The sequence below is a fragment of the Stylophora pistillata genome, chromosome 7, assembly GCF_964205215.1.
Source record: "Stylophora pistillata chromosome 7, jaStyPist1.2, whole genome shotgun sequence".
Taxonomy (NCBI): domain Eukaryota; kingdom Metazoa; phylum Cnidaria; class Anthozoa; order Scleractinia; family Pocilloporidae; genus Stylophora; species Stylophora pistillata.
The window spans coordinates 5960870-5974422 of NC_142525.1; the positions used below are offsets into that span (position 1 = coordinate 5960870).

Sequence of the window (13553 nt, forward strand, 5' to 3'; positions counted from 1 at the left end):
AAAGACACTTTGGTGTTGCGTTCGTGGGAGATATATCAGGACAATTTTGTTTTATTCACTGAATCAAAAATGTAAATTGGCCCACTTAAAGGGTTTCTAAAGATGACAGTTCAAGCACTAGCCCTTTATTTTCGCTCTGAAGAAGAGATAGCGCTCGCCTGGCCAATTTTTCGTATCAGTTCAGTTGATAAAACCAAACAATGCCTCGAGACACTTGCGTGTTCAAGCATCCGACGATTTGACCGATCGCTTTGATTAGCAGGCTTCGTTTTCATTTCCTTTCCCTTTATTCTTTATATTTACCACATACAAAAGCATACTGAGATATAATTCCCCCCCCCCCCTCTGTGTCCTCAGCTCAGCTGCCCCTATGGAATTGTTACCTTGAACATATATTTTCACCCATACACCCAACATGAGATGAAAACGCAAAAGCACAGACATTGTGCGGTCAGAGCGCACAGGGTTTGAGTGAAAAAGTTGCGTCCCTATATAACTAAAATCGGAATACTCGGTGTCATTTCGTAGGACTTTTATTTACTGAAAATTTGAAATCACTCTCATACCATTAAAAAAGATACTGTGCTAAAGTCTCTTACAAAAATAATTATCTGTTTTATGCAACTACATACTACACTCCAAATTCGCCAAAAAAAATGCCGCTCGGAATTCTACATCTGTAACTTTGATTCTCTTCTCCATGTCGTTAAGGCTCTTTTCATTCATTTTTTTTTTTTTTTTTGTCTTTATTCGTCCTTATTTTCATTTTTATTTCAGTTCTTACCTCTTTATAGAGAACATCCTTGCTGACCCGCCATAAACTATCCCCTGGTTGGTTGTGTCAAAATAACATTCAGCTGACCCCCCCCCCCCCCTTAGGCTCCAGAAGATCATTAATATCCCCCCCTTTCCTTTACTGGCATTTGATTAGAACAAATTTTGAAGTTTCTCACATGGTGAGAACTAAAGTAAAGATTAAAAAAATACCTAGATCAGGGATAGGATTATAGGAAATGCTTACCAGTAACACGTTTTGGAAAAATGAAAATATCTTAACCAGGGAAAAATAAACATCTAAAAATCTCCGGTTTAAAAATGACGCACGACACATAATAGGAAATGTCACGTAAGTGTCACGCAAGCTACTGCTAACTCTTCAGACCGAACTCTTTCCCAGACTTACCTACTTTTGCCGTTGCTCAAGCTGACCCTTTGTAAGGAGCCACTGCTGCTCTGAGAGTCAGAATCTCTTTGATGACTATTTGGCGTCGAGGAGTTAGTCGTCCGCCTTCCTTGAAGTCCTTACCGAGATCACGCGTGAGCTGGCATCAATCATCAGTGAGGGATTTTTTAGTTGATCCAATACAGAATTCTCCAAACGTACATTATGACAATTAATTGGCAGACAGTGAGAAGAATTACAAATGAGATCTTGAGAGGGAATGGTTAAGAGTTGCATTATTTTGAATGACTGTCGTGACATTTGCATTTTGCGGTAGGCATTCCACGATCTGTTGCCTTCAGTCATTGTGATGAGTGCGAATTGACGTATGATTGTCTTTACTTTTGTGATGTGACAAACAACACATTCATTGGATCTGAACATTCCGGATCGACAAACGTGAGCCTAAGTGCAGCGTCTTAAAAATTTGTAAAGAGAAACTGAGAAGTGAACAAGTAGAAAAAGCAGTTTGGCAGAAAAAGAACAGGTAAAAGGGAATTTTGTCGAACGACCTTCAAATTATTGGAGGCAATTGATGGAGAATCGGAACCATGCGATTTCATTTGAGTGGGTAATACTGTGTGTTGAATTCATATCTTTTGATTGAATAGATTTCAAGTGTTGTGTCTCAGATTGTGTCTAAATCAGAGGAGAGGCCCAAAGCCAAAGGTAAGAAGAATGCTTTCAACAAACGAATACGAAGTATTATCGTGTTGTGCCATTTAATTATGAATACGTGTGTGCCAAGCGAAACCGTCTTCTCAGTTTAAACTCAGCGGGTTCAGTTATTGGTATGTGTCAGATAAATTATAATAAGGGTAACATCTGAATCTCGAAAGTAGTTTTTTTTTCGCCTTAAACACAAATGAATAGAAAGAAGAATGTTATCTCGTCATGAAAACTAAAGTGGAAAGTGATATGCAAAGACCTGGGAAATATTCTTTAAGCTGAGTTATCTTAGAAACCAATTTGGTAAAATGTACAATTGAATTACTTGGACGATTTGAAGCAGCAATGAGTTTAAGGATTCAAGTGTCAGTTCTGCTTTAACGACATGGAATATTCTTGTACGAGTATAAAAATCCTTTTCTGAGAAGGAAGAGAGTTGAATGAGGAAAGTTAGAAATAGGAATCTGGAACGACTGAAGTCTGGACTGAGGGAAATTTAAAAGGAATTGTGTATAGAGGCGCTAAGAAAGTCAGTTTCACAACTTGCTCTTCGTGTAGGCTGTAATTATTACACTTATAATATGTTCAAGCACAAGGTACATGCGTGTCAGTACTTAATTTATATACACCAAACTGAAGAAAAAAAAATTGGAGCAGGTTTTAGTATTTTTCATTATTAAATTGCTCACAACACCCTTAGACAATATGAAGTGCATCCTGTGTTCTGATTGGCTACCTGAGCAGGCTAGAGGGGCCCATCTTGCCTGCCCAGGATTGCCTTCTTTGATCCCACCCATGAAAAATCTTTTTGGACAGTGTTGGCAATGCAAACTCAGCAAGAGGTAGAAAACAGTTAAAACAGAAACTACTCTCGTGAGTTTGTCGCAGCTCTCATAAACAAGGCAAATGATCTTAATTCTCAATAAAGCGAAATCTTTTTGTACTATAATAAATCTTGTATTAACCAAGCTTGTTAGGTCAAGATGGCTGGATATTAGCCTTGTCCTAATGTACAGCACTTTTTTGGACATCAACTTCATCTCAGCCCCTAAGAATGCTAAAAAGGGACTCAGCCAATATCCAGCCATCCTGACCTCATGCTTGGTTAGTAACACATATTTATTACATTGTTCACAGTACTCGTGGGCAAGATGAAGCGAATCCTGTGTTCTGATTGGCTACCTAAGCCAACAAAATGGGCCTATCTTGTTCACTCGGTATTGCCTGCATTAATCCTGCTAAAAAAAAAAAAAATAGAATTAGAACTAGGTGGGCAGTTCTAATTCCTGGACAATTTCAGTGATAGAAATGCATTTAGTGGCAGAAGATAGTCAAAACAAAGAGAACAGAAACAACTCTTGTGAGTTTGTTGTGCTGCAAACACAGTTGGCTTTTTTTCCTGGCTCTCGAAGTTAACGAGTCATTCTTAATTCTTGCTAAAGTGAAATATTTTTTCAATGTAATAAATCCTTTATTAACCAAGGTTGTTCGGTCAAGAAGGCTTGATATTAGCCTTGTTCTTTTTTCTCATTTTATGGACCAAGACAAAGGTGACAGATTTAAATCTGTTTGATGAGTGTGTAAGCATGAAACTCCGAGTAACAGAACCATGTGTCGTCTTGTTTGATCGCTACCTACTAGATATATCAATATTTAGTATAATTTCAGAGCTGAGCAAAGAGTTTCCAGCAATCTGATTGTTCGAGCGGTTCCTTATATGATGCTATATAAACCACTCCACGCGGTTTATAGAAAAAGGTTAAAATAAAATGTTAATAAATGTTACTAAAATGTTATGATTTTAGAAATTTCTCTGTTGTTCAGCTCTGAAATTTTTTTACTAAAACAATTACTCGCCTCAGGTTCGATGAATGTTGTCGAATAATCCCCTCGACTTCATCTCGGGGATAATTTGACGATATTCGCCTTGCCTTTAATTTGGTGAATAATCGTTAAATATGAAATTTAATGTACATTTAGATGTTTGGTTTTTTCACTATAGTTAAAACGTAAATTAAAAGGCTGTATATGTTTATCAAAATCATTGTTGATTACGTAAACATAAATTGATTGTACATATAGATATTGATTGTACATCTGTTTATTTTAGAAAGAAGTCACATCTGCCAGGTGCATGTCTAATTGTCTCATGGAGGTATCTATGTGAGGTAAGGATTAATTGTCTCAATGAAATGGACAAATTAAAATGCTTAGAATTCTCGACTTTTTCATTGAGAGTCTCCCTAGCCTCCAGATGTTGTATACATGAATTAATTAATTTATTAATTGTGATTATAAATGCTTCCATGTATATGGTTGATACTAAGCAATTGTTCGTCAAATTAATGTGTGTTTAAGGATGTTTTATTTTCAACAATTACCTCAAGTTTAATTTTCTTATAGTGCTCTCCTAGTACATGGATATTTTTGGCTCCACAATAGCTAGCTGAGCAATGATTTGTGTTTGTACATTTTAGGAATTAGAAACATAATTAGTCCTGGAATCTACGGCTCTTATCATTTTCAAGTATTAGGTGAGAACCCTCTCTTTTAACTGTTAATCATATACATTACAATGTAATGCTAGAAATTCTCCATTTCTGATTTTCACTCTCTTTGTGATACATCAGTCATTTAAATACGCTGAATCTATTCCTTTGCACATCAAGTTATGAATGTTGTGTTCTGAAATGTTATTATAAAGTCCCCCACATTTGAGTACTGAAATGTGAATACCCTTACAAGGAAACCCAAGGAGATTAAATGTGAATGCATTGTTCAGTTTCTCTTTAAGTGATATGCCAAGAAGATTTGCAAAGACTCACAAATTGTACTTTCTGGTGCCTAAGAGAAGTTCTTTTCTTAGTTCAGTTTACCCTGATAGACTAAAAGGGTATTCAGATTAGCAATGAATCTGGGCTAATTGTTTCCAATTTTATTTACAACGGTAATTGAACTGAGTGGAGTGCAATTTGTATAGGTAATCGCATGGAGCCGAGTAAAATTAAGGTTTATTATATCACGCGCGTTTTCAGAAGTTGCTGAAATTGCCCGAGTCATGCAACAATGAGGGCAATTTCAGCAACTTCTGAAAACAGAAGTGATATGAATCCTAAATTTTTAAATTTATCTTTTTAACCAAACGCAAGAGCCGTACTGGGAGAATATTGGCCCGAGGTCTTGACAGTACGGACCGAGCGCAGCTCGGTCCGTACAAAAAAGACCAAGGGCCCATATTCTTCTAGTACGGTCCCAAGCAAGCTTGGTTAATAAGAGATTTATTATACGACTGAAGTTCAAAGGGACACAAGTGTGGTATCTTTCTGGACCATTCGGGACAGTGCCTGGTCCAATACTTAGAGAATATTGGACTGGCAATAGAGCATTTTGATAGGTTGATTTTAGTTACTGGCCCTCTGACTGCCCGAGTCGTGTAATAAAATGGTGTAAATTTTTTAGTCCTTTTGTTTGATGTGGGAGAGATGGGTGGACAAGACAGGTGACCTTGTAGTTATCATTGCATTTGTTTATTTTAGAAAGAAATTGAATTAACTTTCAGCTTCCCTCTAACTTTCTGTTGGTCTCAATGAGCAATAATTTTTAGGAGAAAATTTTAAGAAGGGTAAGGAACTATTATGTTTACCAGAAAACCATAATATCACAATTTTCTCACGAATCTTAAAACTCCACTGAACTTAATGTTTACAAAAAATAAGGAAATAGGATTGATTCGTAGACATATTAGAATTAAGACACTAGGTAATTATTTTTTGAAAAACCACAGACACATGTATAAATGTTAAGATGTCTATATAGTATAGATAATAAAAATTGATCAATTAAAGTGACCTTCCTAATTTCCTATTACTTTTAAATAAACATCAGTTAATTAGTATGTTCTAAGGTGATAGGAAACTAGTTTACTTCTCTTTTATTTTGGCGATTGAGGATCAGAAGTAAAGCCCAGGTGACAGTCAATCACGTCCAAAACATCTGCAAAACCTCAAACAATTTAATGAACGATTTGATAGAGTGCTCATTAAGTGTCAGTGGTTACCAGTATTTTATTAAGTTTCTTCTGCTTTCTTCAAGCTACAGCCTTTATCCTTACTTTTAACAAAATTAAGATCTGTATTCTACGAGCTCCATTAGTCAAAATCTCTTCACCTTGAGTTCGCGCCAATACTAAGTTGCCTGGAAAAAATTTCACTTTCAAGAATTCTTACACTTTTTTCACTACTTTAAAAAACAGCACATGGCAACAACTGGTGCACCAGAATTTCCTTCCACCAAGGACACAGTAAATTATGCTCGACTGTGTCGCCTTCTGGTAGACGTTGGATCCCAGGCCTTGAGAGACACTTTTGATGCCATACACCCTCCAGTAGGACTTCATACAGTTTTGGCGCGTTACCCGGAGCATGCTATACTGCAGTCTCTGAAGGCGAAAAAAGTCCTGAATGCTACACAATGGGGGAAGCTGTATCCAACTGTTCCATCATCTGTTTCATCGGCAGACTTTGATATCACATTATTGATGGTGCTACTGAGGAATATCTGTGGGTTGCTCCCTCCCAGCACTGGATGGGACAGTCTTTCCTCAGCCACAGATGTGAGTAAGGAAGCCAACATAGCCAGGCTGAAATACTATCGTAATACTGTGTACGGCCATGCCAGCCAAGCCTCTGTGGATGATGCAACATTCAACAGCTACTGGCAGGATATCAGCAATGCCATATTAGGACTGGCAGGAGAAGGTTATGGAGCTGCTACAAGTAAGCTTAAGAATGAGTGCATAGATCCTGATACAGAAGAACACTACAGGCAGCTGCTAAAGCAATGGAAGCAAGATGAAGATAATATCAAAGAAACGGTCAGAGCTATTGAAGGTACATGTAATGCCCATCAACGATTCAACCAATAAAAAATGAAAGAATGTTTCGTTGTATGAATAGCCCATTTCCGAAATACCCTTGGCCTCATTTTCAAATCGAGGCCTGGTGCTCAACCATTCTTGTGAATATGAGTTTAATTGGCATGTGAATGAAAACTTATCATATGAAAGGATGAGCACCAGGACTCGTTTTGAAAGTGAGGCCAAGGGTAATTCGGAAATAGGCTGTTTCCAGAAACGGTTGTGAAGGAGAGAATTTACATGTATGCCCTTAAGACACTCAAGTCTAGATGTGCTAGAGTTGGGGACACTGGACTGAGGGGGGAAAATTGTCAGGATATGCAGGGAGAGTAACTTGCAATGGAATGGCTTTCTTCCGGGATTAAGAGTAACATTCCAATAGGTAGTCACCTCTCGCTGTACTGTAGAATCTGCGATAAGGCCTGGCAGCTATGAGATCAGAGCTAGCACTGTTTGATCACTTTTCTGGCATGGTGTTATTCTTCCCTTAAGTAATGCAATTGTTTCAGTAGCTTTAGGACTCTGCTAATGATAATATTGTGGTTAGTGAAATAGGTTTACTAGTATGGATAATTAACTAAATCAACTGATGGAAAAACCGTGTACATATAAAGTTATCCTATCCTATCCTATCCTATCCTAACTTTCTACAACAAAATGTCAATTTTGACCCGCAGACAATGTAGATCAAATAAAAAGTAAAGTGGGAGACATTGGTGACAAACTGGAGACATTAGTGGCACGACAAGAAGTAACAAATGAACAAGGTCAGCTAAGGATGAAAAGAAAGTGTTATTGGTTGTAAAAACCAAAGCAAAAAAGAAATGGTGAATACTAGGATTTGTGAAAATTTTGGCGAGAGCAACTTAGCAATTCCATCTACCATTAGTGGTCCTTTTCCTTTCCCCCTTCCCCTCCCTCCTCCCCCTCCCTCCTCCCCCCTGCTGCCCCTTTGCCCCTATCTAAGACAGAGTTGTGTGTCCTGAATCTGACAATTTCTTAAAGATCTTGAACAAGGTGTGAAGTCCACAGTTTACAAAGGGGGTGTGGGCGGGAAATTTCAATCTTGGAAATTGGACATACGTGTAACTTGCTCATTGTGTTAGAGCAGGCCTTGAAAAAAGGCGTGTATGACAAAGGTTGCGGCTGGTTTTCTGTTTTGTATGAGAGACAAATATTCTGCAATACTACTTTCTAGCGTCATTTAAAAACTGCTAGCTCTTTTTAATGCTTAAAACAATTATGCTATGTCAGTCGCCGCATTTAGTCTTGGACTGTCTGACTTTAAGGTATGGAAGCAAGACTTATTAATACTTCATCAATATTACGATTGCAGACAAAATCACAAATGATCTCAGTCAAATGAGAAGTCTGGTTGGAAACCTTAGTGACAAGTTGGACACATTGATGGTACAACAAGGAGAAACAAAAAGTGAAGGTCAGTTATTGGCAATTGGATTTCACTTGTTTGAGGTATTTCTTAGCCATTTTGAAATCACTTGTGATCCTTACAATCGAATGGTTCTCACTGGTGCGATTTATCCTCACCGTTTCGCTCCATTTTATGCTCTGAATCGCATCTTTTCCCCCACCAAAGAGACAGCCTTACGAAAACATAATTGCAACTACTAATCAAATTTCAAGGCTTATTTGAAGAAATCAATCAAATTAAAGGAAAATGAGAGACAACTTTTGCAACTTTTTACAAACCAGCTCAATCTACTGGATCAAAAAAGATATTGTACAGACTAAAAGAAACTTGTCTTGGGCGACTGAAATTTGCAATTTCAAAATAATGGTAATTGAACTTCGTGTCGTGCAATTTTGTGATTGTAAATCACGCGCATGATTCCAGACTATATTGCACTCCACTCAGTTCAATTAGCATTATAAATACAAGTAGCAAACCAAAATTGATGGAGACGAGCCGACTCTATGACATAATGAAGTAGCAATTTCTAAACCGTTACTTTGAACGTGATATACGGAAATACCCTGTTACTATTTCAACTGTGGTAACAAAAAAACTTAAACGCATTTCTAGTAAAGAGCTTCGAAACCTTTTATTAATGGCTATTCTAAACTAAAAAAGGAAAGAAAGGATCAGTTGTTGATGGAGACTTAAAATCATATTTAGGAGTCACAAAAACTAATGGCAGATTAACCATGGAAGTGATTCCACAGGCTGAGTTTCTAGCTAGCCTCGTAAACGAGGGTTTCTCCTTTTGCAATTAATCACGAAGAACCTATATCGGATAAAGTTAACTCAAACATGATTTCTAGTAAAAACCTGTCCCTCCCAGAAAACGTTTTTGAACATAAATTGAAGAAAACAATTGTTTCCCAAAAAGCATTAGAGCCAAGCTAGAGCGTTTGGGAAATAAATTTGGAAAGGTGAAAGAAAAGTTGAACTCCTTGCAGAGCCAGTCGTCCACCAACAAGAAACCAAGGGTGGAGGTTAAAATCTGTTTTCAAATTTTTAAAATGTAATGTGTCAAATACCGTCATCTTTATTTGCAAATGTTACGACCCTGTCATACGAGGAATTAAAAAGCGTTATTAACCGCACTTACAAGTCGAGCTGCAAAGGCCGCGGATGAGAATCAGAAATATCGAGTTGGCAGCGTTCAAAAGTAGGAGAGAAGCACGAGACAAGGGTAGGAAAACAGCTTTGAGATACTATTCGATAGTTTAACTAAACATCTTACGAGAACTATTTTTTATGTCAGATGGTTTTGATCCCAACGAAATGATTGATAACATTCGCCAACTGTACAAAACCCGCGAAGGTACGATGAACCTCCTTCCCTGGTGTGAACACTTAAACTTTTCTTTTGGAGATTTCTACACCAGACTTAAAGTCATCTACAAAGAGAAAACGAGAGGAACAGCTACGGACCGAGTTGTCACGATGTCTGAAATCTTCAACCCGCATGAAGAATGTGAAGAACCAAGAGTTGTCTTAATCGAGGGTAAACCTGGCATGGGAAAGACAACTTACTGCAAAAAAGTTGTTTTTGAATGGGCCACCCCCGAAACCGGAAATTACTTCGCAAAATTCCTCATAGTGCTTTTAATTAAATGTCGTGAGGTTCAGTCCGACATTTGGGAAGCCATTGATGATCAACTTCTACCTCGAGATGTCGATGATAACCAAAGAAGGAAATTCTTTGACTTCATTCGCCACAACCAATCTACAATTCTCCTGGTACTCGATGGATTGGATGAAGTTTCTGAGAAGAAGCTACCAATGTTTACAGAAATTATTCAAGGCCGGGTACTACCAAATTGTCGCGTGGTTGCTACAGCACGACACGAAAGCGGAGCCAAAGTTCGAAAATACTGCAACACGCTGCTGGAGGTCGAGGGATTCACTTATCAAGAAGCAAAAAGCTTTATCCACAAATATTTCAAAACGAGGAAGGACTTGGCCAACAAGCTTACAGTTCAGCTGCGCGATGATCGAAAACTTCGAGACATGTCAGCGATTCCCCTGAATTGTGCGCTTTTTTGCCTGGTCTGGGAAGATTTGAACGGCGTGTTCCCTGAAAGCAGATCGGAGCTGTACATGGACATAGTGGAGTGTGTACTAAGAAGATACAGAGCAAAGAAACAACTTCCAGAAAACGGCGAAGACCTTGTTGAACTTTACGAAAGTCAATTGATACACCTTGGCTCGATAGCTTTGAAAGGGTTACTGGAAGCAAACTTGGACTTTGACGAGAAGGAGCTTGGAAAACACAAAGCAAGCGATTTACCAGGATTTGGATTTCTTTCCGTTCAGCCCGGAGGCAGTAAACTAAGACCGACCAGACGTTATGGCTTTCTTCACAAGACTTTCCAAGAGTTCTTCGCAGCACTAGATCTCGGTTTTCGGCTTATCAAGAAAGAAATAAGAATAGAAAGCATAGCCGCTGACAGACGATTTTACGATGAGCTGAAAGAAGTGCTTCTGTTTACATTTGGCATTCTCGGGGCACGGTGCAAGGAAACAGCAGAGAACCTTGTGAAAAGTATGACAACACATTTAAACCAGGAGGAAGAGAAGGACGTACCTGGTGGGTTAGACTGGGATAAGGAAGCCGCTGATAGAATGATTGTTATATTGGAGTGCATTTATGAGTGCAAAAATGACAACAATTTCGATGTAAAATTGGCCCGCGCTCTTGGCCCTTGCCTTCAGATTAAAGCCATTGATGTTTCACACAGAGGATTACTGGGAGCTAACGCTCTGTTACTGACCAACGTTCTTATGTCAAACACAAGTGTGACGGAATTGAATTTTTCTTACAATGAAATTAGTGATGATGGTGCTGCTGCTCTTTCTGAGTGTTTGAAAGAGAATACATTTCTGACAAAGTTGGATTTGTCTCGTAATAACATTGGTCATGCTGGTGCTGCTGCTCTGGCTGAGTGTTTGAAAAAAAATACATCTCTGACAAAGTTGAATTTGTCTCGTAATAACATTGGTGAAACTGGTGCTGCTGCTCTGGCTGAGTGTTTAAAAGAAAATACATCTCTTACTAACTTGAATTTGGGTACGAGTAACATTGGTGATGGTGGTGCTGCTGCTCTGGCTGATTGTTTCAAAGAAAATGCTTCTCTGACAGAGTTGAGTTTGTATTATAATAACATTGGTGAAGCTGGTGCTGCTGCTCTGGCTGAGAGTTTGAAAGAGAATACATCTCTGATGGCTTTGAATTTGTCTTCTAATGAAATTGGTGATGCTGGTGCTGCTGCTCTTACTAAGTGTTTGAAAGAAAATAAGTCTCTGACAATGTTGAATTTGGATGAAAATAACATTGGGGAAACTGGTGCTGCTGCCCTGGCTGAGTGTTTAAAAGAAAATACATCTCTTACTAACTTGAATTTGGGTACGAGTAACATTGGTGATGGTGGTGCTGCGGCTCTGGCTGAGTGTTTAAAAGAAAATACATGTCTGACAGAATTGAGTTTGTATGATAGTAACATTGGCGAGGCTGGTGCTGTTGCTCTGGCCGAGTGTTTGAAAGAAAATTCAACCCTGACAATGTTGAATTTGGATGAAAATAACATTGGTGACTCTGGTGCTGCTGCTCTGACTGAGTCTTTGAAAGAAAACACATCTCTGACAGTGTTGTATCGGCCTTGAAATAACATTGGTGATTCTGGTGCTACTGCTCTGGCTGAGTGTTTGAAAGAAAACACATCTCTGACAGTGTTGTATTGGCCTTGAAATTACATCGATGATTCTGGTGCTGCTGCTCTAACTTCTTCTGTATCGAAGTGTCATATTTCTCTAACCAAGTTGGATGGGCTTATCCTAGGAAATGTATATTCCGTCCAAGGAACAATGTTAAATAGCGATAGTGTAACATATAAAAGCAGCGATTCTTGAGTCTGACCCCGGGCAGGGTTAATGAACATTATTAAAAACTGGATCATTGGATAATGCAATTCAAGACTTTTGATTGGCTTACCATCATGGTATATGAGCCAATATACAATAATCTAATATCTGTACCTTGTACCATCTGGTTTCTTCTTACAAAATAAGGTCGAGAAGATTTTTCTAATATCTTGGGGGCGTTTTTTTTAATAAAACAATTATTCCACTCGCGCTTGTTGGATATGAGATGATTACAGCCAACTCGGCGCTACGCGCCTCGTTGGCTATCTATCATCTCATATCCAACGCGCGCTCGTGGAATAATTGTTGATTAGCTTTCACTTATCGATATCAGTATCAATGGAAGACTTATGTAGCATCTGTTGACTAAAATTATCTATCTTAGGGAGAGCTTCATTTGAACGGTAAATGTACTCTTAGGACTTTTAACTGATGTAAATAAAGATATTCTCAGCAGAATTTCAAATTTTTCTCTATTTTTTCTTTATGTGTTAGTTTTTTATATTTTTTGCTTTCCAAAAAGTCCGTTTGATTACGGCGCCCCTTAGTCCACTGTTTCCTAACTTCATGTCAACTTTTTTTCATGAGATATTATGGAAACTGACTCTTGGTTCACATTTTGGATACTTCAGGAACTGGTTTTAGTCTGCTTATGAATACTGGATGAAAAAGTGAATTATCTTGCTAACTGAAAAAAGGAGAAAGGAAAAAATAGAGGGAAAGGACATTGATTGCAGCAAAAGATTACTGAGGTGTTCAAACTTTCCCTGCCTCTCCCCTCTCCTTAAATATTTTCAGCTGTTTATTTTATAACAGAATTTTGACAGAGGAGTAGGAAAGGAAAATCAAGAAAACTGGGGAAGGGGTGAATTAAAACCCGGGTCTATACAACTGGTTCGCCAGCCTTTAAACAATATTTAATGAGTGGAATAAAAAGAATTAAAAAAAAGCGTGCAATGGTGATGGAAGAGAGGAAAAACCGAGTTAACGCTATGTATTATTATAGACAGGTGTCAAGAGACACTTATCTATGATAAAAGAAAGATCGTTAAGTCGATCAAAGGGGTTTGTGGAGGAATCCCACTTATCACTTTTAACGCATGCTCCTTATAGGAGTAACCCCCCTTTCCCTATCATGCACCTGGGGAGGGGAGGGCAATCTTAGAAAGAGGGGCTCAAAACTCTCCTTAGCTCCCTCCTCACTTCATGTACCCTTGTGTAAGGTCAAGTTTACAAGAGGGGGGTGCACATTTTCCCTCCGATGTCTTGCTTTCGCCCCTCCTCCCCCTCCACACACACACACAGACGCCCAACCCTTGATACACCCTTAAGTGGAAGTCAAGTTTATAGAAAGGCGT

The 13553-nt window shown here is 38.5% G+C and overlaps 1 protein-coding gene across 1 annotated transcript; it reads left to right on the forward strand.

The window, feature by feature from the left end:
• The first annotated feature begins 900 nt into the window (after window positions 1-900).
• Window positions 901-12671, forward strand: LOC111341977 (uncharacterized). The gene is made up of 8 exons (XM_088727018.1): window positions 901-1709; window positions 1834-1891; window positions 4002-4059; window positions 4369-4425; window positions 6144-6780; window positions 7484-7573; window positions 8143-8244; window positions 9536-12671. Exons 5-8 carry the CDS (start codon window positions 6147-6149, stop codon window positions 11935-11937), a joined length of 3228 nt encoding a protein of 1075 aa, XP_088583144.1. The 5' UTR covers window positions 901-1709; window positions 1834-1891; window positions 4002-4059; window positions 4369-4425; window positions 6144-6146; the 3' UTR covers window positions 11938-12671.
• The last annotated feature ends 882 nt before the right edge of the window (window positions 12672-13553 follow it).

Excerpts from the sequence above, each read along its gene's own strand:
- LOC111341977 (XM_088727018.1), top strand. The coding sequence starts at position 6,147 with ATGGCAACAACTGGTGCACCAGAATTTCCTTCCACCAAGGACACAGTA. Across the intron at positions 6,781-7,483 it reads AACGGTCAGAGCTATTGAAG|ACAATGTAGATCAAATAAAA; the intron begins GTACATGTAATG and ends TTTGACCCGCAG. Across the intron at positions 8,245-9,535 it reads AGGAGAAACAAAAAGTGAAG|ATGGTTTTGATCCCAACGAA; the intron begins GTCAGTTATTGG and ends TTTTTATGTCAG.